The sequence below is a fragment of the Lupinus angustifolius genome, chromosome LG05 (assembly GCF_001865875.1).
Source record: "Lupinus angustifolius cultivar Tanjil chromosome LG05, LupAngTanjil_v1.0, whole genome shotgun sequence".
Taxonomy (NCBI): domain Eukaryota; kingdom Viridiplantae; phylum Streptophyta; class Magnoliopsida; order Fabales; family Fabaceae; genus Lupinus; species Lupinus angustifolius.
This window is the reverse complement of record NC_032013.1, coordinates 24,823,120-24,846,053: the sequence shown is the minus strand read 5'-3', so window position 1 is coordinate 24,846,053 and position 22,934 is coordinate 24,823,120. Positions and strand designations below refer to the sequence as shown.

At 32.7% G+C, this 22,934-nt stretch overlaps 3 protein-coding genes across 5 annotated transcripts; all 3 read right to left on the bottom strand.

Annotated features, from left to right (window-relative positions):
- LOC109348368 (heavy metal-associated isoprenylated plant protein 6-like) lies at positions 2,606–5,115 on the bottom strand. Of its 2 annotated transcripts, XM_019588770.1 has the most exons (6): positions 5,030–5,115; positions 4,790–4,943; positions 4,539–4,710; positions 4,457–4,478; positions 4,162–4,240; positions 2,606–3,367 (listed from the first exon to the last, which is right to left on the bottom strand). In XM_019588770.1, exons 1-6 carry the CDS (start codon positions 5,039–5,041, stop codon positions 2,916–2,918), a joined length of 891 nt encoding a protein of 296 aa, XP_019444315.1. In that variant the 5' UTR covers positions 5,042–5,115; the 3' UTR covers positions 2,606–2,915. The 2 variants fall into 2 exon arrangements, with proteins under 2 accessions (XP_019444315.1, XP_019444314.1); XM_019588769.1 differs by having other exon boundaries at positions 4,457–4,710.
- LOC109348367 (mannan synthase 1) lies at positions 8,523–12,122 on the bottom strand. Its single transcript, XM_019588768.1, has 9 exons — positions 11,492–12,122; positions 10,845–10,943; positions 10,513–10,765; positions 10,313–10,423; positions 10,055–10,191; positions 9,834–9,947; positions 9,536–9,735; positions 9,231–9,434; positions 8,523–8,851 (listed from the first exon to the last, which is right to left on the bottom strand). Exons 1-9 carry the CDS (start codon positions 11,915–11,917, stop codon positions 8,656–8,658), a joined length of 1,740 nt encoding a protein of 579 aa, XP_019444313.1. The 5' UTR covers positions 11,918–12,122; the 3' UTR covers positions 8,523–8,655.
- LOC109348366 (ABC transporter B family member 1-like) lies at positions 14,522–20,695 on the bottom strand. Of its 2 annotated transcripts, XR_002107723.1 has the most exons (11): positions 19,887–20,695; positions 19,720–19,774; positions 19,440–19,615; positions 19,133–19,333; positions 18,714–18,973; positions 18,104–18,420; positions 17,756–17,979; positions 16,977–17,350; positions 16,149–16,863; positions 14,690–16,057; positions 14,522–14,649 (listed from the first exon to the last, which is right to left on the bottom strand). XR_002107723.1 is itself a non-coding variant. In XM_019588767.1 (10 exons), the coding sequence occupies exons 1-10, from the start codon at positions 20,334–20,336 to the stop codon at positions 14,774–14,776; spliced, it is 4,056 nt and encodes a 1,351-aa protein (XP_019444312.1). In that variant the 5' UTR covers positions 20,337–20,695; the 3' UTR covers positions 14,522–14,773. The 2 variants fall into 2 exon arrangements, 1 of the variants encoding a protein (XP_019444312.1); XM_019588767.1 differs by having other exon boundaries at positions 14,522–16,057.

Sequence of the window (22,934 nt, the reverse complement as noted above, 5' to 3'; positions counted from 1 at the left end):
CACTTTTCCTCTAATCACTTTCCAGATGAAGCAGCACACTTTAGAAGGAACACATTTAATCCAAACAAAATTAAAAATATTACCTAGAGGATGCTGAGGAGCATTTAACAACACATCATAAGAAGATTTAACTTTATAAACGCCAGAAGAGGTTAACTTCCATATCAGATGATCCTCTTTACCAACAACACAAGAAATCGGGCTAATAATTGCATACAAATTTCTATTCAAAGCCGATTCCCACACAAAAAGAGGCCTCCTCCACTTAATCTCCCAAGTGCTTATGAGTGTTTCTATTTAGTATTTATATCTGATGCACATAATAAAGGAAGGAAGACATGGAAAATAAACTTATTTTTCCTTGTTTAATTTGGTTGGATAACATGGAAAGAAAGAGGAAACCCTCTCATGTTATTTTTTTTTACAACTTTCTCTTCACTCTAAAAATCCTTACTTAGGAAAGGAAAATAAAAATGATGTATAAGTGATTTTGACTTGATTATATTATACTATATATTCAACAGTAATTTATTCACAAAACGAGATGCGGCATTAAAATACAGTATCTTTAAAATAAAATAAAAAACAATATGCATTATTTGCTTAATTAAGCTTACTTGATCTAGAAATTTTGTAGCATTTAAAAATTTTAACTTAGTATTTTATACCCTCTAGCAATTTAATACTTCCAATTATCCATTGTGGTATTATGTTCCAAAATAATCACTATCCATGATAGAGAGAAGTCACAATATTTTAATGAGTTTAAAATATGTGCATTGACGGTGTCAATTTTTTTATACTGTCAGCATATTATTCACTGTTGATTTATGTTACTTTTATTTAAGAGCTAACAGTGGTTAATAAATCACTGATGGATGATTTACTGTAGTATAAAAACACTTACACTATGAGTGTATATATATTAAATCGTATTTTAAAAGTAATCATGACCAAAGATGTATTTCTCAATGATGTTTTGTCGGGACTTATATGACACACTCTAAACACATAATAAAACTATGCTTCAACCTAATCACCTTATACTTTGAATATTTTTTAATTCCAAGATGATCTTACAAATTTCGGAATATATGTGTACATATTTACGTAAAAGTGATTTATTATCTATAATATAAAAAGTATTTAGTAAAATAGAGTTAACGAGCTCACAAGTATTTCTTATTGACACTGCTATAGATTTAATTTCAGAATATTTATATTCTATCAATAGTGAATTGTTCAATCTTAAGGATATGTAGAGAATTCTAGTCCTTGTCACCAAGTTAGATATTCAATAGGGAGAGTCTTGATGTGCCCATAATATTAATCCTAACATATTTTTATACTTAGTGATTGAAAATTTGGCCAGCTACTAATAAGATGTTCATCTAGTAGTATAAGATGTCACTAGATCTTTAAGATAACCAAAATGTCAATATTTTAATTTGTGGGAGGGCAGCCATGTACTTTAAAATTGGTGAGTAAATACGTTTGGCATTACCAAAAATATTATTCAAAATGAAGGAAGAAAAAGCAACTTTTACAAGTTAAATATTTTGGAGTATGTTTAGAAAATTAATGGAAATATAAGACTTATAAGTCATCTTATAAATATACTTTTAAACTTTTTTATACCTTTTATTACTTTCTAAAAACTAACTCGTAAAATATTCTTAAGGTACAAGGTAAATGGTGTGCCCAATTAAACAAGAAAGTTGGTCTAATTGTGATCATAATCATGATCCAATTATATTCTAGAATCATGTTCTTATAATCTAAAAAAAGTGAATCTGGTTTGACCATAAAAAACGGTGGGTTAAGTAAAATGGGCTTTAGAATTGTAGGGCCCATTGTTGCGAAACATGACACAGAAGCTGATGAAGAATTCATTACAAGTTGAAAACGTCAAAAGTGATTAATAGACATAGTTGCTGATGTCAGTGCAAGTGGATTGTGCTCTAATGTGAAATTTATTTGAATTTGTTTAACTAATTTTTGGATTCAACATAATGGGTTAGCTTTATCTTTAATCATTTAATTGTGGTTTTGGCTGCTAGTCTTACAAATGAGATTTAGAAAATGTGAAAGTTGAAGCAACTACTTATTAGTAGAATGTAAATTGTGTTAAGACGAATAGTTAAATGCTTAATTGATGTGACCAATATTTATTAGAGGAAGTAATCATACATTAAAAATAGATTAGTTTATTATAGTGAGAGATATAGTTGATTATACAAAATAAGTTTTGGATTTAATAGTTTTACCACTAAGCTTTGGATTTAATAGTTTTCAAAGTGGAATCACAATCCCAATCACGAATACTACATATGAATATTCTTAATTTGCATTTTATAGTTATCACTCTAATATTCAATTAATTGACGCACTAAAGAGAAAACTTGTTTGCAATCTCAGCCTATAATTAATTAATTACTAATAATCTAATTAAAAAATAAATCAAGAAAAAGAGTATTGTGCTCTTGTTTACGCAATAACCTGTACCACATAATTGACTTTAATAATTTTGTACGTTCTATTTATATGAAATTATTATATACACTGCCAAGAGCATGCATGCTGATATAATCCTTCACGCCTCAACTTCATATTAAGAATTATACCATCTCTTCCACTAAATAATAAATAACATTACTTTTAACATTACACCCTACCACTATGCTCTTCTATCATCTCCTTAGAATATCTGTCGAGAAAATTAACTCTACATATATGTGGATGTTCCCGACTCAAACGTGATTGAATACATGTGAGAAACCAAAATATAGAACAATCTACCTTAATTTCTATAAAATAAAATTGTTATGTACACACTACAACCACGTGAATACCTGAAAATAAATATATAAAATACTTTATTGAAAAATTCATGAAAGGGTAAAGACTCTTTATGTTCACATCATGGAACAAGCATTAGGATTCTCATCACTGAACATTTGTGGAGGAGGAGGATAATTTTGAGGATGCATATAACCATAATAATGTTGTTGTTGTTGTTGATTATTGTATCCTTGATCCATCTCATAATTACCATTATACCCTGATGATGTTTGAACGTACATAGGAGCATGTGGGTATCCATAACCATGATGCTCCATTTTGTTCACTTCTACTATCTTAATAACTGCACCTTCCTCTTTTTTCTCACCACTTTCCTTATTCTTATTCTTCTTCTTCTCTTCTTTCTTCTCACTTTCTTTGTCTTTGTCTTTGTCCTTTTTAGGTGGGACAACCTCAACGTTACGCTTCAGTTTCTGGTTTAGGTATGATACCAATTCTTTAACATCCATTGTTCCTTCAACCGTTATCAAATCCTTGCCTCCATCAATGTCAACTGATTCAGCTCCTGCGTAACGTTATCATCTCAATTAATACTCATTACTTAGAATAACCACTAATTAATTGTTTGTAACAGTTAGTAGTGGAAATGTAACAAAAGAGTAATATTAATGCATTATAATCTAAAGATTTATAGACATCATTCACCGTTTATTTTGTAGTACTTTTTGTAGATAAAGTGAATGATAATTAAATATGAATGATTGACGCCATAAAAAATTCTTTGAAATGAATATGATATATCATGGAGTGTTCAATCCTACCAAACTCTAAAGTTTAATTGTAGTTCTATACATAAATAATGAATGAATAGATTTAAAAAATATAACATAACAATATGGCCTATATGATTAAAATGCTAAGTATAAATTAACCAATTTGACGTTTTGACAATTGAAAATTTGGGTCAAAATATGGTAAAAGCTAACCTATGTTCTTGAGTATTGAGGATAATTTCTTTAATTAAAATTAAAACCTACACTTAAATGAATAGACTATAGAGAAAATAGTAATTGAAAAGCAGAACAAGATATATGTGACTTTTACATTACAAGGGATTTTCGTGGATCCAACATTTATATTTAATCATTATAAAAGTAGTATAAATGAATTATGGATTATATATTAAGTCTGTATAAATCTTTATACTAACAATATATAAAGAAAATAATAGGTATATAATTAATGAGTTCATATGTGTTACTTAGACAGAAATGGATCATTTATATTATGATATTTTGTATTGGTTATATAAAGATTTTCAATTGAAAATTTAAAATACGGTTATGGATAATGAGTAACCTTTGAACTTGAGTATAATCTTCCGAATTTTCTGAATGCAACCGTCACAGTGCAGACTGGTCTTCAAAACCACCGTGCTCTGAAACCAACCACAAATACTAAAAATTAATCCAAAATAAAAAACACCAATAAATATATATATATAGTGTCAATGAGTATAAAACTTATATAAACTTTTCGGTACATATATTTTTTTCTCATGATAAAACAACTGCAATTGACAAATTAACATGAAAATTTGACAAGATTATAACTCAATTGCAATGAAATTATCGCTCTATTTCGTGAGTACTACCTTTTTCGGTTTCTTCTCTTCCATCTTTTTGTCGCCGGTTTTCTTCTCTTCCGTCTTTTTCTCATCGGATTTCTTCTCTTCCGACTTCTTCACCGGCGGTTTATCACCGCCGGCATCTTTCTTAGCATTTGACGAAACGAGATCGACGTTCTTCTTCGTTTTCTCAGCCAATTTATCTCGCAACTTAGCGGGATCAACTTTTCCGATAACGGTTAATTTATTAGCGGAAATATCAGCAATAACGTCTTCTACACCTATAACAAAAACAACTCAATCAATTAAGTCCTCGTTTGAAAATTGAAAATCTGATTAATTCGAAATCTGAAATAGTACCATCGAAATGACGAACGGCTTTTTTGATTTTCTTTACACAACCCTCGCAGTGTAAATCTAGGTTCAAAACGACGGAAGCGGGTGCGTCGTTTTTCTTTTCTCCTTTTCCTTCGTTTGGTTTCTTCTCAGTCTCATTCTTCGGTTCCGTTTTTTTCTGGAAAAAAGAAAAGCATGTTAGTGAGAGGGAAATTGAAAATGGTAGAATCTGATGAAAGGTTTTAGAATGTGATTGAAACTAACCTCTTTTCCCATGTAACAATAGTTGTTGTTTTTGTTGAAGATTTGAAGTTGAAAATTGAATTTAAAAAAGGTGGAATGAGAGGTTTATATAGAGATGTAGATGTGAATGGGTTGCATGCTATGTAGCTATGCATGTATGTATGTGTATGTAACACTTGAAATGATACTCATTTCTTTATTTATTTTTGGAATATATATACACTCATTTGATGGATAATGTGCTAAACTTATTAATGATGTATAGATTTTAAATTCTTCATTTTATCGTCATTTTTTTGGTAGGAAGGTAACCTTCACCTTTTTGGATAAGTAACTAATCTCTTTTGGGGTTCGTGGTTGCTCTTCCCCTATAAGTGTCGTTCCTAGACATCAAACCCTCGACATTGAGATTCAGTGGAACATTATAGTAATAGACGGGCCTTGTTATTCTTATATATTTTGCTATTTCTTATGTTTATCTATATTTAATAAAAATTTTATTTTATCGTAAATGGGAAAAAAATATTACACAAAAAATAATGGTATAATGTAAATTAATATGATAATTACATTATTTAAAAGACACGTTATTTAGTATAAGACATATAAAAAGTATAAATAGAAGCTATAAAGGTATGTTTATAAGTTATTTATTTATTTTGGAGAATATGAGGTGCTTAAAGTCTTAAACATTGTGCTAGGTCCATCAAATGGATAAAACTAGTGAGAGATAAGATTATTTTTTGTTTTACATATAATATCAGTATATGAGGAACCAAATTGACGGCTACCATAGTAAATGATTTATAGAAAATTGAACATGTTATGTTTGGAGGAGTAACAAGTGTGTATAGGAGGATTTAGAAGGTTTCCGGTTTTGCCGCAGGATTGGACCTAAGCTTTTCCACAAAACTACAAAAACGTGACTATCAACACTCAAATACTAAGGTTTGGATGTAGAACTAGAAACAAACCGAAACAATTGAACCAACTCTATTCACTCAGAAAAAAAATTGTTCAGATTAAAACTTGACTTGAGTTTAACATGAGTTATATTTATAACTTGAATTTGATTCGATTGAAATTTAGAAAATGTTCGGCTGAACTCGAATTGATTCATTTGGCTCACTCAAATAATTAATTTATTTTTAAAAAATATTGCACAAATTATGAACCAAACGAATCAAACAGTATCATGTTCGAGCTAAGTTTGACTCATTTGATTCATGTGCTAAATTTGTTGAGCTAAATAATGAATTGAGTTTCATACGAATTGATTGATAAAAGAAAGAAAATAGAAAGTCATAACTTAATGAATAATCACTTATACAAAGCGCTAATTTGGCTCTTCCCCAATATTAGAGTGTCTAATGATTTTTTTATATACTGTCATTGTATCATCTTCCATTATATTTAATTATAGTTGACTTTTCAAAAAAATAATTAAAATGGATAAAATGATAAAATACATGTGTATAAATCTATACTCTATTTATATATACCACATGCCAATATCTCTATCCACTAGGAAGTTCTAGAGAGGTTCATAACCCAAAAGCGCCTACAAATCTAGAATCCTGTGAAAACTGAAAAGTATGAGTTGAAAACAAACAAACAAAATAAACAGGAAGGAAAATAAGAGGACTATATCTATTCAGTTTATCCAAGGAACATGACTTCTTCAATTTCTCCACTTCTCTCCCTTCAAATGCCTCTTCAATTCTCCAAAAGTGCTTATTTATCATATAAAAATTTATACACGGTTAATATATTATATACCGCTTATTTATATTAATTTTATTTTAAAGTTAATGAAAATTAAAAATGAATAATTGATGATACGAAGAACATGTAAAATCTCTTGTACTATGGTTTTACACATAATTTTCTCATTATTCTTTTCACCTTATCAATGAATCTTATGATTAATCAACAAGTAGAATTACGACTAATAAAAATATATATGATTAATAGTGGTTTTGTTATTATATCCTTTAAATGTTACTCATTTTATTTTCAGTACAATACATTTTTTACTCATTTATCATATTAAAAGCTTTGGCCATCCTTTTTTGTTTCTTAACCGACAATAATATTTTAATCTTATAATGTTTTTTGAAAAAACAACTAAAACTAACCGCTTTTATTTGTATTGCAATTTGTTGGATATATCTTATAAATATGACTTTGGCAATATCTTCTAAGTAATCTTATGTTATTATTATGTATACTCAAAATTTACAACTTCTTAGTTGTTGCTATATGGTTCTTTTGAAATTTTAGTACTTTTTATAATATCATTTTTATAGTTCTATTTACATTAATTAATTTTATTATTAAAACTAATGTTACAATTATCAATTGTAAAGAGAAATGTATAAAACTCATATTATCAGATATATATTTTATTCTCGTAAATACAAAAATATGCAAATCGAGTGAATATGGTGTAACATAAAATGCATTTAATGTGTGCTTTAGTTAGTAGTTAAAAGTTATAAAGAAGACCACTAGCAGATTTTGGAAATAATTTAGATTTCATGAATTTGAGCCACTAATTTTGTACAGAAAAAGAATCAATAAATAATGATTGAAAAAAATGAAGGAGACACTTCAGGATTATCATCACACACATCTCTACTTTTAGAATCTCATAACTATTTTTCTATAACATGTTATATTATTATTTGAATTCTAATATTATAGAAAAAAAATATCTCAATAATTAGAACAAAATAATAACGACCCATAAACAGCACTCCTCTATTTTAACTTAAGATTCATGTTTGTATGTTAAATATCTTATATTGTAATTATATGTCCTACATAAATAAAAAAATAGTCTTAAAAGTATAAAAGTCAACATTATTTTGCCATATAGTATTCTAATAATATATCTGCATTAAATCACTGCAATATCATGTGACAAATTTCCAACGTGCTTGAGTTCGTGAGGTGACATGGATCAGAATAAGAAGATGTTATAGTAAAGGCACGTTCAAGGAAAAATAAAGTAAGACAATATTTCACATTTTAATTAGAAACTTTACGCTTAATATTTATATATGGATAATGTAAAGATTTATACACAATTAATATATCATCTACCTTTATTTGTATTACTTTTATTGAATATTGATTGAAAAATAAAGGTTGAATGATGTAGTAACAATGTAAAAAACACTACACTATCAGTAGATACATCTTTCTCCCATCATATATATCTATATAATCAGTGACGTATTGGCATCGATCCTGTGCATGTTCATAACCTCTAAATGTAACAAGGTTTAGAAATTAGAATACATATTTGACTTTGTTATTATTTTATTTTTTTGGTTTTTATTTGACTTTTGTTACTTTGGCTGTTTATTTTATAATCATTGATATTCTATCATCTCCAAAGCAAACAAAGAATATAAAAATAGCATAATGCAATAAGTTCCTATCTTGGCATATGATTCATCAGCATGGTTAAGAATATCACAAATAAATAGTATGCACAGTTTATGAAGTATAATGTTTCAAGCTTTCATATGATATTCCATGAAATGTACTTATAAATAATATCATTCCACTAGTTATACACACAAAATAGTACTCACTCATGAAACACTAATAGTTTGATTGATCATTGTGTTGAAGCTTTAGTTTGGTACAACAGTTCCTACTAGACCAAATCCCATTGTAAAGAAAGCCCCTGCTTGCAGCAACAGATACACAAAGAAATGATCTTGTCCAAATAGCAGGTCATAAATTGCACAGTGCAGCATGAACATTCCCACTATTATCTCCAATGGATGAATCCTTTTGATGAGAGTAAAAGGGTTATAAATGCTGATCCTGCTCATTAAGGTAAAAGGGTTGTAAGAATGCATCAGATACATTGATATGGAACAAGGATCCTCTCCATAAATGGAAAGACAAGTATTTGATTTTACATGTGTTTTCAATAGCGAACGTGTTATTACATTGTACATAAAAGGATAAAAATGTCTTACCATGTTATTGTTTCCTTTGTTTTTTATAGTACTTGTCATTGTTTACCTTGTAATCTAATGTTATCTAAATACATTATAATTAGTGTGTGTTTAGTAGAGCTTAGTTTTTTGAAGAAAAAGGCTTTTACTTGCTTAACAAGTTATGCCAATGATTTAAGTTTGTGCAGAAATTTTCAGCTGTTATTAGCTTAAAAACAGCATTTTTAATAAGGTGCTGATACCTTTCCGAAATACGGAACCATGAAATCCTTGATGATGATGATGGCCTAGTATTGTTCTTCTGTTTCATAGCATTTCCTAGCTTCTCAGTAACAACCCATTCGTTAACACGGTTTGCTTCTAGAAGTCCGATAATTGCGGCTTTAGTTCGATGAAGAGACATGACATTCTCAAAGAGTATCCAACATACAAGTAGATGTAAGGACCTGTCACACACATATATATATAAGGGAATGTAGTATAATTCAGATAACTGAGGGAGAATGAATAAGTTTTACACTGATATCAGAATTCAGAAACCAATTACCTTGGTGTGGAGATTGCATTTAGAATAGTAATGGTTGCTGGAATATATATGGCAACCTTTTTTGTGAGTTGAACTTCTGGAACTATCACACAAGCTGGTATAACTATGCAGTAAAAGAAGAATGTGACCCAATGCGCTACTATTTTCCGCACGAAGAAGAATGCATAGATAAGATGAAGTCTCTTGAAAATTGATACTCTCTGAATGATACATATAGGTTTCAAATTCCAATCAGTACAAGAGTTTGTAAATCGCGATTTGTTTTAAGCCGACGATGTTAAAACTAGAGATTACTTACTCTGCAGAGGAGGATTTCTCGGGTCATTTTCTTGAGTAGGTTAGCTGGACCACATGACCACCTATGTTGTTGATATCTGTATGCTTTGAATGTACTAGGTAGTTCATTTTTTACCTAGTAAGAAACAAAAGCACCCTCAGGAACAAGGGTTAGTTTATGAGTTATTCGAAATCGAACATGATATTGTGTCAAAGAATTTGGATAGAATATGAGTAACTCACTGTTACATCACCCACAAAAACAAATTCCCAGCCCTGCAGGCTTGCCCTTACTGCAAGGTCCATATCTTCGACCGTAGTTCGGTCTTTCCATCCTCCAGCATCTTTTATTGCTTGAATCCGCCATATTCCTGCTGTCCCTATATGTTACAGAGGAAGATATTTGTTAACGAGATTCAGCGAATCGTGCCTATTCTTCAGGAGTGCTGGGACTAAAGATTTATTAGAGAATAAGGATTACAACGAGTCTCGGTTACTCACCATTGAACCCGAAGAATGAGTATGTTGAAGAGCCTACTTCCTGTTCAACAGTGAAGTGATAATCCAGTGACATCTCTTGAAGCCTGGTCATTATACATTCTTCTGAATTCACTGCATGTACATAAACTTGTTAGTAATACTTTTGCTGCATTACTGATACAAATGAACAAGGTGGTTTTACACTTTTACTAGTTAATTACCAAATTTCCATCTTGCTTGAACCAAACCCAACTTTGGATTCTCAATAAGATAAGGAATAGTGTTCCAAAGAAAATCTGTATCTGGCTGAAAATCTGCATCAAATATTGCTACAAACTCACAATCCTCAACATATTGCTTCTCCAAACCTTCTTTTAGTGCACCTGCTTTGTAACCATTACGATGTTTCCTTGTTTCATATTTCACATTCACACCTTTTGCTATCCATTTTTGACACTCCAACTCAACCAGTTCCTGCATGTTTGTAAAAACATGGTTACTGAATTTACACACACAGAATTTGAAATGAAGCATTATTGGATTAATCAGATACCCTTAAGATTGGATTTGTTGAGTCATCAAGAACTTGAACTATGAATCTATCTGATGGCCATGAAAGTCCACACACTGCTCCAATGGATAGCTTGTAAACCTGGAAACCATAAATTGCATTTTTTTAGCTAAGCTAGGTAGGAACTACTCACTTGAGAACAATCCACTATTGCGAGAACTGCCGGACTAGGCGAAGGATTACCTTTGACCCATAACTAAAGGGCATTTTTTGGCCCATAACAACTGGAAAGAAGTTAGACTCTGGCTCTGATAGCATGTTAAGGTTTCATCTCAAAACCAATTAGTAATGAGAGGAGTAGCCAAACAGAAATAATGAGGTAGACAATGTGGGACTTACTTCCCAACAATATCCCTTTTATCACCATGGTTATGTCCTAGCACTATAATTTGTATGGTAGTACTACAACAATTGTAATCTAATTCAAAGGCAAAAACAATAATGAATGAATAAAAGTAAAAAATTAAGACTACAGGAGTAAGAGAATAAATTATTAATAATATCATAAAATGTCGATTTTTGAGAGAGTACATATACACAACCTTATTAAATCTACTATCTTCGGTAACAAAACAAACAATCTTACTATTATATCGACGCTCACCTTCTTAATTGAAAAGCAAACGTACCTCTTTCTCATTATACATTGGTATTTGGATCAACACATTAGGGTATCTTTGACTTCTGTGTAGTTTCTGCTTCATGACATCCAAATTATACTTCCTATATTTTTTCTTCCCAAGCACTTTCACAATTGCACACACAGTTGCCATAACCACTCTCTCAACAAATAGCATAACTGACATAACTGAGCACAATATAACTGCTAACTTCAGCAATGGTATTATCACTGGTGCCCTTATTGATTCCCATGCATAGCGTAGTTGGCTTGAAGCATAATCTGGTACCTTCATATCAGGCTCCTCAAAGATCAAGTTTCTCATGTTTGATGGGTCAATGGGTAAGAGGGTATGAAAAGATGTAACCTTTATATAAGAAGATGAAACCTTTATATAAGATGAGGACATGCATAGTGAGTTACACACGTTGTTCATGCAAGAAATGGTGCTGCAACGTAGCTACTTCATATAGCTGGATATGTCTTTTCTTGCCGACAATTTGATCAAGTGTTTTACCATTGATGATCTTGTTCATACTATCAAGTTCTTGTTCTATTCAGTTCAATTTTGTTATGTTGCAAGTAATGAATAGATAACATGGCAACAAAGTTAAGCTAGCGTATATGCTACTCTTCCATGGCTTAGGTATTAAGATATAGTTTCTCAATATAACCGATTTCACGTAATGAGATAAAGACTTTGTTGTTATTGTTGTAAGATATAGTTTCTCGACCTTACAATAGAAATGGCCTATATTTGGTTAATGTTCTCACTCATGGTGTGTATTACTATTTACTCCGCAACACTTTATAGTCATTTGGATTTTATCAAATTGTCTTACCTGAAAATTTTGCGTGCACTCAACTTCAATGTGTACAATATATTGTACTTAAGCTACATTGCTGACTTCATTATCAGTGTTATTTCTGTTAGAAGTTATGAAGGAAAAGGTGGTCTAAGTTTTCATCATTGCTTTCTTTATTGTGTGATACTCATCTTGTGTCTTGTATTGAAAGTTGGAATAAAATATGAATTAATAGTTAGTGTTTGTTACAAAGGCAATGATGACTCCAAAATGTTTTGTTCTATATGGGTTACTTAACATTGTTCTCATTTTGAGATAATTATATATTGCAAGTCTTTCATGTAGTAGTGAGTATGAAATGGTAGCTGGAACAATAAACACTCAAATTTTGTTTTTGGTATTACCAAGAGTATCCCATTACCTTTTTAGATAAGGAATTAATTCATGGTTTGTCCCTCTCAACAAGTGTACTCACAGAAATCGAACAATCGATTTTAGAATCCAGTGAAACCTTACATCACTAGACGAACGCCTTGTTGGTACATCTATCAATTTTGTATATAAAAGTCTTGATTATTTTGGTTATGTTGTATATTTCTAGTAAGCCTGTTTGATATACCAAGTCCACAAGCAAGCCCATCATACACCAAGAGGCTTAAGCTTCATCATATTTGGCCCAAATTGGCATAACCCACACCCAAGAAATATCATAATTTCTTCAACTAAATTTTGGTGTACACTAAAGTTTTACATTCTTGGTCAAGTTGCTTTCCTTGCTCATATCAAACTAGTATATAGTGAAGAATGAGAGCACATCTGATGTCCTATATTTTGTGCCATTCTATATATCATGAGTTTATGATTGGTTAGAAAAATATTTAATAATTAAATTATAACTTAAATATTTTTTTTCTAACTAATCATATGCCTCTGAAACATGGAGTGACACAAAGTGTGGGATAACAGATCTGTACGTGAAGAATGAGGTGCGATTATGATTGTAATGAAACTTGGGCTAGCAAATGTGATTTTGGGCTCATCCATATTCAACTAAAACAGGCCTACACATCATCATACAAAGGCACAAGAAATTTGGAGCATGTCACCTTCAATGATACTGCCATGCCTTAGTGGCCAACAAAATATCCATCATATTTGAGGTTTGGATCTGAATAAATTGACTCAGTATAAAAAAAACAGAGACATTATACAATGTCTACTTTCATTGGATGCTCAAATTATATAATTTTTATAACCACTTGTCTATTTTTTTGGGCTAAAATGTTCACATAACATATTTTTGATAATTGAATTATATATTAGGGTCACTGCATTAATATCCCAAATTTTGTCATCAAGCAAATGATGCTTAATGAGGAGGCTCTTTATGGTACCATAGACAATAATGATATTTTTTTAGTACTACCAAGAGTATCTCTTATCCTTTTGGAATAATAATTAATTCATTTCGGGTCGTGTGGCTACCTCTTCTAACAAATATCGTTAGATAATGATGATATATTTTATGTATGCCAATTGATAAATACTTATCAATTATGTCATATTTTGAAAGTATGGATGATATTTTTACATTATCCCCATGTTGAATCAAACCCCACATGTTAATTATAATGTTGCTATTCTTTCATATCCTAACTTATAATTTTGGAGAAAGTGACAAAAGTTTGGTCCCCATTACAGATAACATGCACATTCCTCTTTTCTGTCATTTTGTCACATTTCTCCGCATGCTTTCTCATTCCCACTTGTTATTCTTTCATATCATAACATCTCAATAATGTTTGTCCCCTTCCTACATATGCACCTGCATCACATTGGGATTAGGACCATAATGTTTTTACAATTTCATTATAAGTGTCATGTTCAATATATCATAGTCAAGATCAAAAAGTGGTGGAAAGTCAGAAACTTTAGTCCTTGTTACTTACTTTTAATATCAATTCTAATTCATAGATATTTTCTGTCTTGATAGAATATTTTGTTAAGCACCTTACACATGTAAGATTTATTGTTCCATTTTTGCATTATCGACAAAATACATTTTTGCAAAGAAACTTAATTCGGATAACAATGATTTTATAATAAAAAAGGACGGTCAAGTGTAGGAGACTACCACGAAGTTGAGTAACTCCACACTTGTTTAGACTAGATATTGAGTTGTCCAACATGACTCATTGGCTTTGTGTTGATTCTTTAGAACAAGGGTAAAAAAAACAAGATGCAAAGAGGATACCTTCAATAAATTCATAAGGATGAAAATCTATCCATCCATTTCAATATGGTTCATGTATGTGATTGTCATTTCCTTTGTAACATTCACAAATGACAAGAAGATACACACTCTTGAACAAGGGTGGGAAAAGGAGGGGTAGAGATGATAGACAAACTATACTATGTTCAAAACAAAATGCCAATAATTATGATTTGGTATTATGGCAATACACTTCTATAGCATGTAATTTGTTTTAGCCTTCTTTTTCCTCATCTTTTGGTCTAGTTGAAGAACTTGAACCTGAAGCCATGCCAATGACTTGGGTGTTTGTGAACCTTTGTAGCTGAATCATTCGCGCATAAGTCCCATCCGGGTAGTTTTTCAACAAATGTGAATGTGAACCTTGCTCAGCTACTTTCCCATCATCAATCACAGCAATCACATTGGCATTCCTGATAGTCGATAACCTGTGTGCAACAATGATGGTTGTTTTACCCGATGAGGCACGGTCTAGTGCCTCCTGAACAGACCTCTCGGATTCAGCATCAAGTGCACTTGTTGCCTCATCGAGAAGCATAAGCTCGGCCTTCCTCACAAATGCACGAGCAACTGCTATTCGTTGCTTTTGTCCTCCGGATAGTTGAACTCCTCTCTCCCCGACAAATGTTTTGTATCCATCTGGGAGGGAAGATATGAACTTGTGTGCATTGGCAAGAGTTGCAGCCTCAATTATCTCAGCTTCAGTAGCCGAATCATGACCATAAGCAATGTTTTCGTAAATAGTAGTTGCAAACAAGCAAGGCTCTTGAGGCACTACAGAAATGTGCCTTCTCAGGGACTTAAGATTGTATCTCCTAATGTCCTTCCCATCAATCAAGACCCTTCCAGATGTTGGATCATAGAATCTTTGTATAAGTGCAATGATTGAACTCTTACCACAGCCACTAGGTCCTACAAGGGCAAGAGTTTTACCTGCCCTCGCACGGAGACTAAGGTCGTGGAAAACTGGCATATCTGGCCGGGTAGGATAAGAGAAGTCTACATGCTTAAGTTCAACTTCACCACGAAGGCGATCAGGAACAGGAGTAGCATCAGGATCATCTGGCTCAATTTCAGTTCTACGGTCAAGGAACTCAAAGACTGACCTCATGGCTCGACCTCCCTTGATGAAGTCAGGAGCTAGGGTTAAAGTTTCGGCAGCACCATTAGCAGAGACCATGAGGACCATAAAAACCCGAATTGTTTTAGAGAAATCAGAGATGCCGTGTTTCACAAGCCAAGAAGCATACCAAAGACCAAGTGCATAGGAAGCATAAAGTGCAAACTGAGCAATACCATATCCACTTCCAGCTATTTGTCCCTTCCTGAAGCACCGTTTTAGTGGAGTTTCAAGGTTGGATGTGAAAAGGCGAACAATTTTTGTTTCTGAATTGAAAGCTGCAACAGTTCTCACATTGGCTATAGCCTCTCCTGCTAGTTGTGTGGCCTTGGCATGAGCAGCTTCCATGTCACCAGAGAAACCAGTCATGAACATTTTCTGTACAAAATCCATAGTAAAAGTTGATTAATACAAATATAAACGAAAAACTGAATTACAATGGATGTCATAAAAATGTGAAAAAGCAGACCTGCAAAACAGTGGCAGCAACAACCACAGGGAAGACAGCTACGAGGACAAGGGCAAGGCGCCATTGCAACACAAACCCTGCAGTGCAGGCAACTAACATAAGTGCAGTGTTCTGCACAATCACTGAAATTCTATCTCCAATGGCTGATCTGACATTGTTGGCATCGAGAGAGAGCCTTGCAGCTATCCGGCCACTCTCATTTTCCTCCTGATCAAACCATGCCATTTCATTCTTTAGCACAGCAGTCAGCATCTTCTCCCTCACTCGTTTTGTAAGATTTTCTCCAACAATATCCCAAAAGAAGTGTTGCAATGTGTTGAAGAGAAGCGCAGCCGATGAAAGCCCAATCAACAAGTAGCAGTACTTTTCTATCTGTCGGATCATGAATCTATGGTCTGGATTGTAATAGACACTGAGGACAGCACTAAGAACATAAGCAAAGAATGCACTAAGGGATCCACAAACAACAGAGCCTATAGAGCCAATTAAAGCATAAAGCCATTCAGGAGAGTTCATTTTCGCAAGTCGCCAGAAAGAGCTCGCTTGCTCTTTGAAGGGAAGTCTTTCATGCCTGTAATTCGGATGTGATGCGTCAAGGGACAGACTAAAATCAGAAGTCGAGAAATCAGACAGCCTGTGTGAGTATGGTGACCGGCCATAAGAAGAATTTCGAGTAATTATGGGTGAGCTTACAGAATTTCTTGCACTTGAAGGTCTGCGAATGAAAATTTATCATGTGATGACATATATCAGCTTAGAATATGTCACAGTTAAAAGATGAATAAAATCTGATGAATGATGAAAATGAGCTGCAAAAAGTTTTGCTACCTTGCACTACTCTTTCTGGCATTACTCATAGCAGTTTCATGCGCAATCTCCTGCATCTTTATAAGCTTGGCATAGACTCCATTTTCACCTTTAGAAAAGAGCTCATCATGAGTTCCAATTTCAGAAACACGTCCTTGCTGAAGTACAGCTACGAGGTCCGCTTTGCGAATAGTGGATAGGCGATGAGCAATTACAAGAGTTGTTCTACCGATCATGAACCGGTCAAGGGCTTCTTGCACCAGCTTTTCTGACTCAGAGTCCAGTGCACTTGTTGCCTCATCTAGCAGAAGAATTGCTGGGTTTTTCAGCATTGCCCTTGCTATTGCTATTCTTTGCTTTTGTCCTCCTGAAAGTTGCAAACCTCTCTCTCCTACCTGCCATTACAAAATAGTTTCTTAATTCATCAAATAGTACTTAAACAAATTATCATTTTGTAAGAGCATTATAGCAAACTTATTGCCCGTTAAATTATTCTAGGACTATAAAGGTATTTTGAATCCAAAAGCAGTATTCCATCAAATTTAAACGATCATATTCATATATTATGATGTCTCCTGTCATTCATAATTAGTTAATTCAGAGTCGTATACAAAACATTATACAATCTCATTAAAGTGACAACAAGCATGGAAACAAACCGATGCTTCTATAATTTCATGTTAGATATTAAAATTTAATGATGTGATTGGTTTAACAGGTCTGCATGTGGCTGTAATCAGCCGCTACAAAAAATGCATTTCTTGGGGCTATTTAAGAAAACATTTTCTAAGTTGACTAACCTGGGTTTCATAGCCTTCAGGAAGTTTGTTGATGAACGAATGAGCATTAGCAACCCTGGCAGCTTCTTCAATCTCACCCTGGTCTGCGTCAGGCCTGCCCAATAGTATATTTTCTCGAATTGTGGTAGCAAATAGAGCCGGTTCTTGGCTTACTAGTCCTATTTGCTGCCTCAGCCATCTAAGTTTCAATGTTTTTATGTCATGCCCATCTAACAGAACTTGTCCTGCACACAATTTGTTTAACAATTTAACTACAACTGACATAAACTCCAATTTCAAATTTATCAAGTTAAATCCATAGTAAAAGTTAAACTAAAAACTTCAATTTTAAGATGCATCAAAGTTTACCTGAAGATGGGTCATAGAATCTTTCAATGAGGGAAACAACAGTGCTCTTGCCGGAACCACTGCTACCCACCAAAGCAATAGTCTTGCCAGCAGGCACGTTCAAGGAGAAATCATTGAGGACCTGAACATCTTGTCTCGCTGGGTATGAAAAGTTTACACTTTTTAGCTCCACAAGTCCTGTCACAGATTCTAGCTCCAAACCAGATTCACTGTTTCGGTCTATACTCGGTTTGTGATCAATTATACGGAAAATTTTTGCAGCAGCAACTCTGGCCTTAGTAAATGCAGCCATGCTCGGTGCAGACTGGCCTAAACCTCTGTGTGGATTAATTTATTAAAAGAGGTTACACAATTCAATCACTAAGGCCTATTTGGTATTTTGGCTTAACAAACGTTTTCTCTCTTCATTAATAATTGCAAGTATGTAACCTTGTTTTCATTCAGTAAAAATGAAATTAGTACAAGAAAAACAACAATTATTGTTTTCAGTTTTTCCAAGGGAAACAGAATGAAAAAAGGTGTCACACTTGTAATTATTAATGAAAACAGAAATTTTCTTAAACCAAATAGGCCTCAAGGTTTGCTAAAATACAAAAAATGCGGTACTTACAATCCACCAATCATAACAGCAAACATGGTTGCAATTGCAAGTCCTCCATTGGTGTAGTGGTGCCTAACCAGATAGCCTCCATACCATAGCAGAAGTGCATAACAGCAGAAAACAACGAAGTAAGTGGCACCCAATCCTATCCCCTTTGCAAAGCCAGTTTTGTAACCAAGCTTCTGACCAACCTTCAAGGCAGATGAGTAGGCCTTCAATGCTCTCGACTCACCAACAAAGGCCAGCACTACTCGAATTTGTGCAACCGTCTGCAATTTTTGCTCAATATTAACAACAAACACCCCAGTTGCAGATGCATAGTAAGATAATGGTACATAGACTCGCAAAGTTCGAATTTTGGTCTCTAATTAGTAGTAGTCAAAAATTTGAAACTAAAAACTTGTAAATTTGGTCTCTCGGTGTCTTACCTGTTCTGCGATGTTGCCAGCTTGAGAAAGAGATTCCTGGCTTTTTCCAGAGAGCTTAGCCAAGGTGATTGTGTGAATGGCACCAATCACAGCTATCATAGGGACTACAGCAAGGGTTACGAGAGCCAATTGCCATACTGCAGTGAAACCGACAACAAAACCAGAAACAAATGTGGCCATGTAGTGAATGAAATTACCCAGCTGCAAAAAAGCATAAAACAATGACCAGTTTCAACACTATTGACATAAAAAGAAACGAAAAAACGAAACAGGGTCAATAACAATTCACTACTAGGGTGTGCTCCACCTTCTCACTAATAGCATCTTGGACCAGGACAGCATCTGTATTGATGGCGAAAACAACATCGGATGTTCGAACCTCAGTGTCAAAGAACTGAATGTCCTGATTCAAAGCAGCTTCCAAGTACTTGATCCTCATCTTAGTTGATTGCCGCTCTCCGGTCCACATCCAACACGAAATCTCTGCAACAAGCTCAACCTTTTTCACATTCAAAACTCCAAAATTTGGAACACAGAATCAAAATCCTACAATTATAGAAATTAGAGTGACTAACTAACTAACTAACCTGCCCATGAAGATGCCCATATAGCAGCACCTACCACAAGGAAATAAAATGCATACTGCAAACATAAACCTTTCAGTAATTTTCACATTCACTTTCACTACAAAATGTTAATCAATCACAAAAAACACACAAGTATAAATTTCATGATATTAGTATTATTGTATTACCTTGACAACTTCTTGGGTCATTTTGTCAACATCATTAGCATTGGAACCAAATGAATTAACAAGATCAGCAAAGAACCGAAGGAAAATAGGCAAAGAACAACCATGTACAATAGCTCCAACAGTTCCAATTGCCATGAGAATATAATCCAACCCATCAGCAAATCTGAAAAGCTTAACAAACCCTATAGGAGGAACACTCTCAGCTTTTGTTTTCTTCTTTTCCCCACTAGTGTTGTTACCATTACCATTACCATTAACACCATTAGAAATAGCATCATCAACAACACCATCAATATCTTTGTTGGGTTGTTGAGAAAGAGAAGTACCCATTTGTTCTTGGCTTGGTTTTGAAGATTGAGAATGTGGGTGAAGCTCAAGGCCTTGCATTTCAGACCATTTCCATTGCTCAATAGTGTTGGAACAAGAATCTTCTTCTTGTGACATTTGCATATATACCCTTTTATGCAAACACAACAACTTCACTCTCCTTTATGATTATTGTTACTATTATTATTATTATCTCACCTCACTCAATAACTTCAACTACTATAATAACTACTCTATGATTATCTAATAAACTCTTATCTCAATCTTCTTCATTCACTCATATCTATATTCTAAGAGGGAAGAGATACACTGTTAAAAAATGTTAACTTTGCTTGTTATGTAAATAAACTAGCCATAGTGAAACATGATGTGTGTACTGAGAACCTAGATTCCAACACTAATCTTAGAGAGGAAGGAGAAGAAAAAAGAGAGAGAAAGAGAAAAAGTTTTGATTTTGATTTTCCACCCGACAACATCACATAACTATATCAAGACTTTCGAGTCCAATGTTTTCATAATTATCTATCACTTATATCATCTTATTTAGATTTCATAGTTTTAATGCAAATATAATATCCATGTGCAAATTCACAAAAATTACCATATATGAACAATTATCACAATCAGTTAAGTAAATTATCTTTAATCTTCTTCAAAATACGAGTAAGTAATTTATTTTGTAGGTATATTTAAGGATAAAATTGTTATTATAATATATTTAAATATACAAATGATATATCACATTATTTATTCTTTATTTTTCCATGTTTTTCCTTCTTTATTATTATAGATGTTCCTTACTTAAGGGTGGAAATATGTCAGATTAGATTTTGTCTTAAACAGACTCAGCCTATATAACATATAGGAGCCTGAGTTCGGTCTGTTAATCTGTTAAAAAAAATTTCAAAGCCTAAATTTGACCAGTTAACCTATTTAAAGGCCTATTATACTATATGATCAATATAATTAAATTATATTTTTGTATTAATATTACATGTTAGGCTTAATAGACCTCTTAGGTAGCATAAAAGTCTAACTTGTTGAGCTAAATATGTTTTTTATAAAATCTAAGTTTGACATATTCATGAAAAAAGTCTGGTCTAACTTAACATATTATAGACCAGGTAGTAGATCTCATATGGTGTAACCTATTTCCAATCTTATCCTTACTCGTTTTAAATGTCACTCTTCTTTTCATGCTTTAAGACACCTTTACTTAACAAACACTTTGACTCAAAATTATGCAAGTAACTGTGAGTGTTAAAATAATATTAATGAAAGGCAATGAAGGGAATTACTTGTCCCAATCTCAAGCCATGACTTTTTGAAGTGTAAACCTTTGTGTGGTCACCTCTTTGGAAATAAAAAATAAAGAATGTCACATAAAAAGAGATACCTTTTTTTCCCTAAAACAAAAACATTTACATTAAACATTTCTACTATTAATATACAGCACCAAAAACTATACTATCAACTTTTTAACCTTTGTATATATAGAAACAATTTTTAAAATGATTAAGAACTTCAAAAACAAACATGCCACTAGCTAGGATCTGGTTAAAAACCTGAAACATGATATATTCATAGGGTCATAGCAAATCTAAACAAGGATTCTTAAATTTCTAGCAATATTTAAAACCTTGTAACATTTTAGGTGCATTGAAATTGAAGCAACCTATGTAACATTAACAAAATTGTCAGGCAATCCTCGACATATCTGGGGATTCCTCAAATATATGATTATTTTTCTGTGAAAAGGACAGCTAAATAAATTATTTATTTAGGGGCAACTATCTCTAATCAAAGTTTAATTAAAATATTACAATATTATTCTTATACTAAGCTTTCAATATGTAAATTAAGATCACCAGGTACCTTCTTTTTTAGCTTAAAAACAATAACTTGCCTTAATTTATTCTGACAAACACTTTTGGGCCATGAAGTCCTTTAAATTAAAGTGTAGCCAGTAGTAGTAGCAGCATTGTATTAATAATGTACACTTGAAGCGATCGTTGTGTAACGTTGGCCACAAGCAATCAATAGATAATACATCCACAGGAGCAATCAATTATGTATACATCCACATGAGCGTTGAATGACTATCAAAATATTAATAGAGAATAAAGATTACAAGCCTTAACAAACCTAATACCCATAGGTTCAAGTGTTCATGTATATTTGCTTATATCTGATGCATATTATAATAAGAGACTTGAGTGTAATATATAATTGATATTATATTCGATTCTAATGCTAAACAATGTTTGACTTCTTATAATAATATATTTCGAATATCCTAACAAACTATATAATTAGATAAAGAGGGGGAAATAAAATTAAAATAATCTGAGCATAGCATTATTAAAGAGAGAAAAATAGTGAATTTAAAAAGTATAATCTAACAGAGATAAAAGAAAAAGAAAAGGAATATGTTTTCTTTCTTAGCTTTCACGCTTACTCTGTTCTGTACTGATGAGTGGTTCAGTTGTGGTACCATGACTTTTTGGCTCAGTCAAAGAGCATCACCACTTCAGTTTCTGCTCAACAGTAAGAATAAATTTTCAACTTGTGTTTGGCACAAAACAACTACACTCTTTAGTGAAGTTTATTTATTTCTAATTAATATGTGTGATGTGGTAAGTCATAAGGTGATCTGATGGTGAAGAGGAAAAACTTAAAGAATGAAGTATAGGAGGTTGTGAATTCGAGTTCCACCATCAA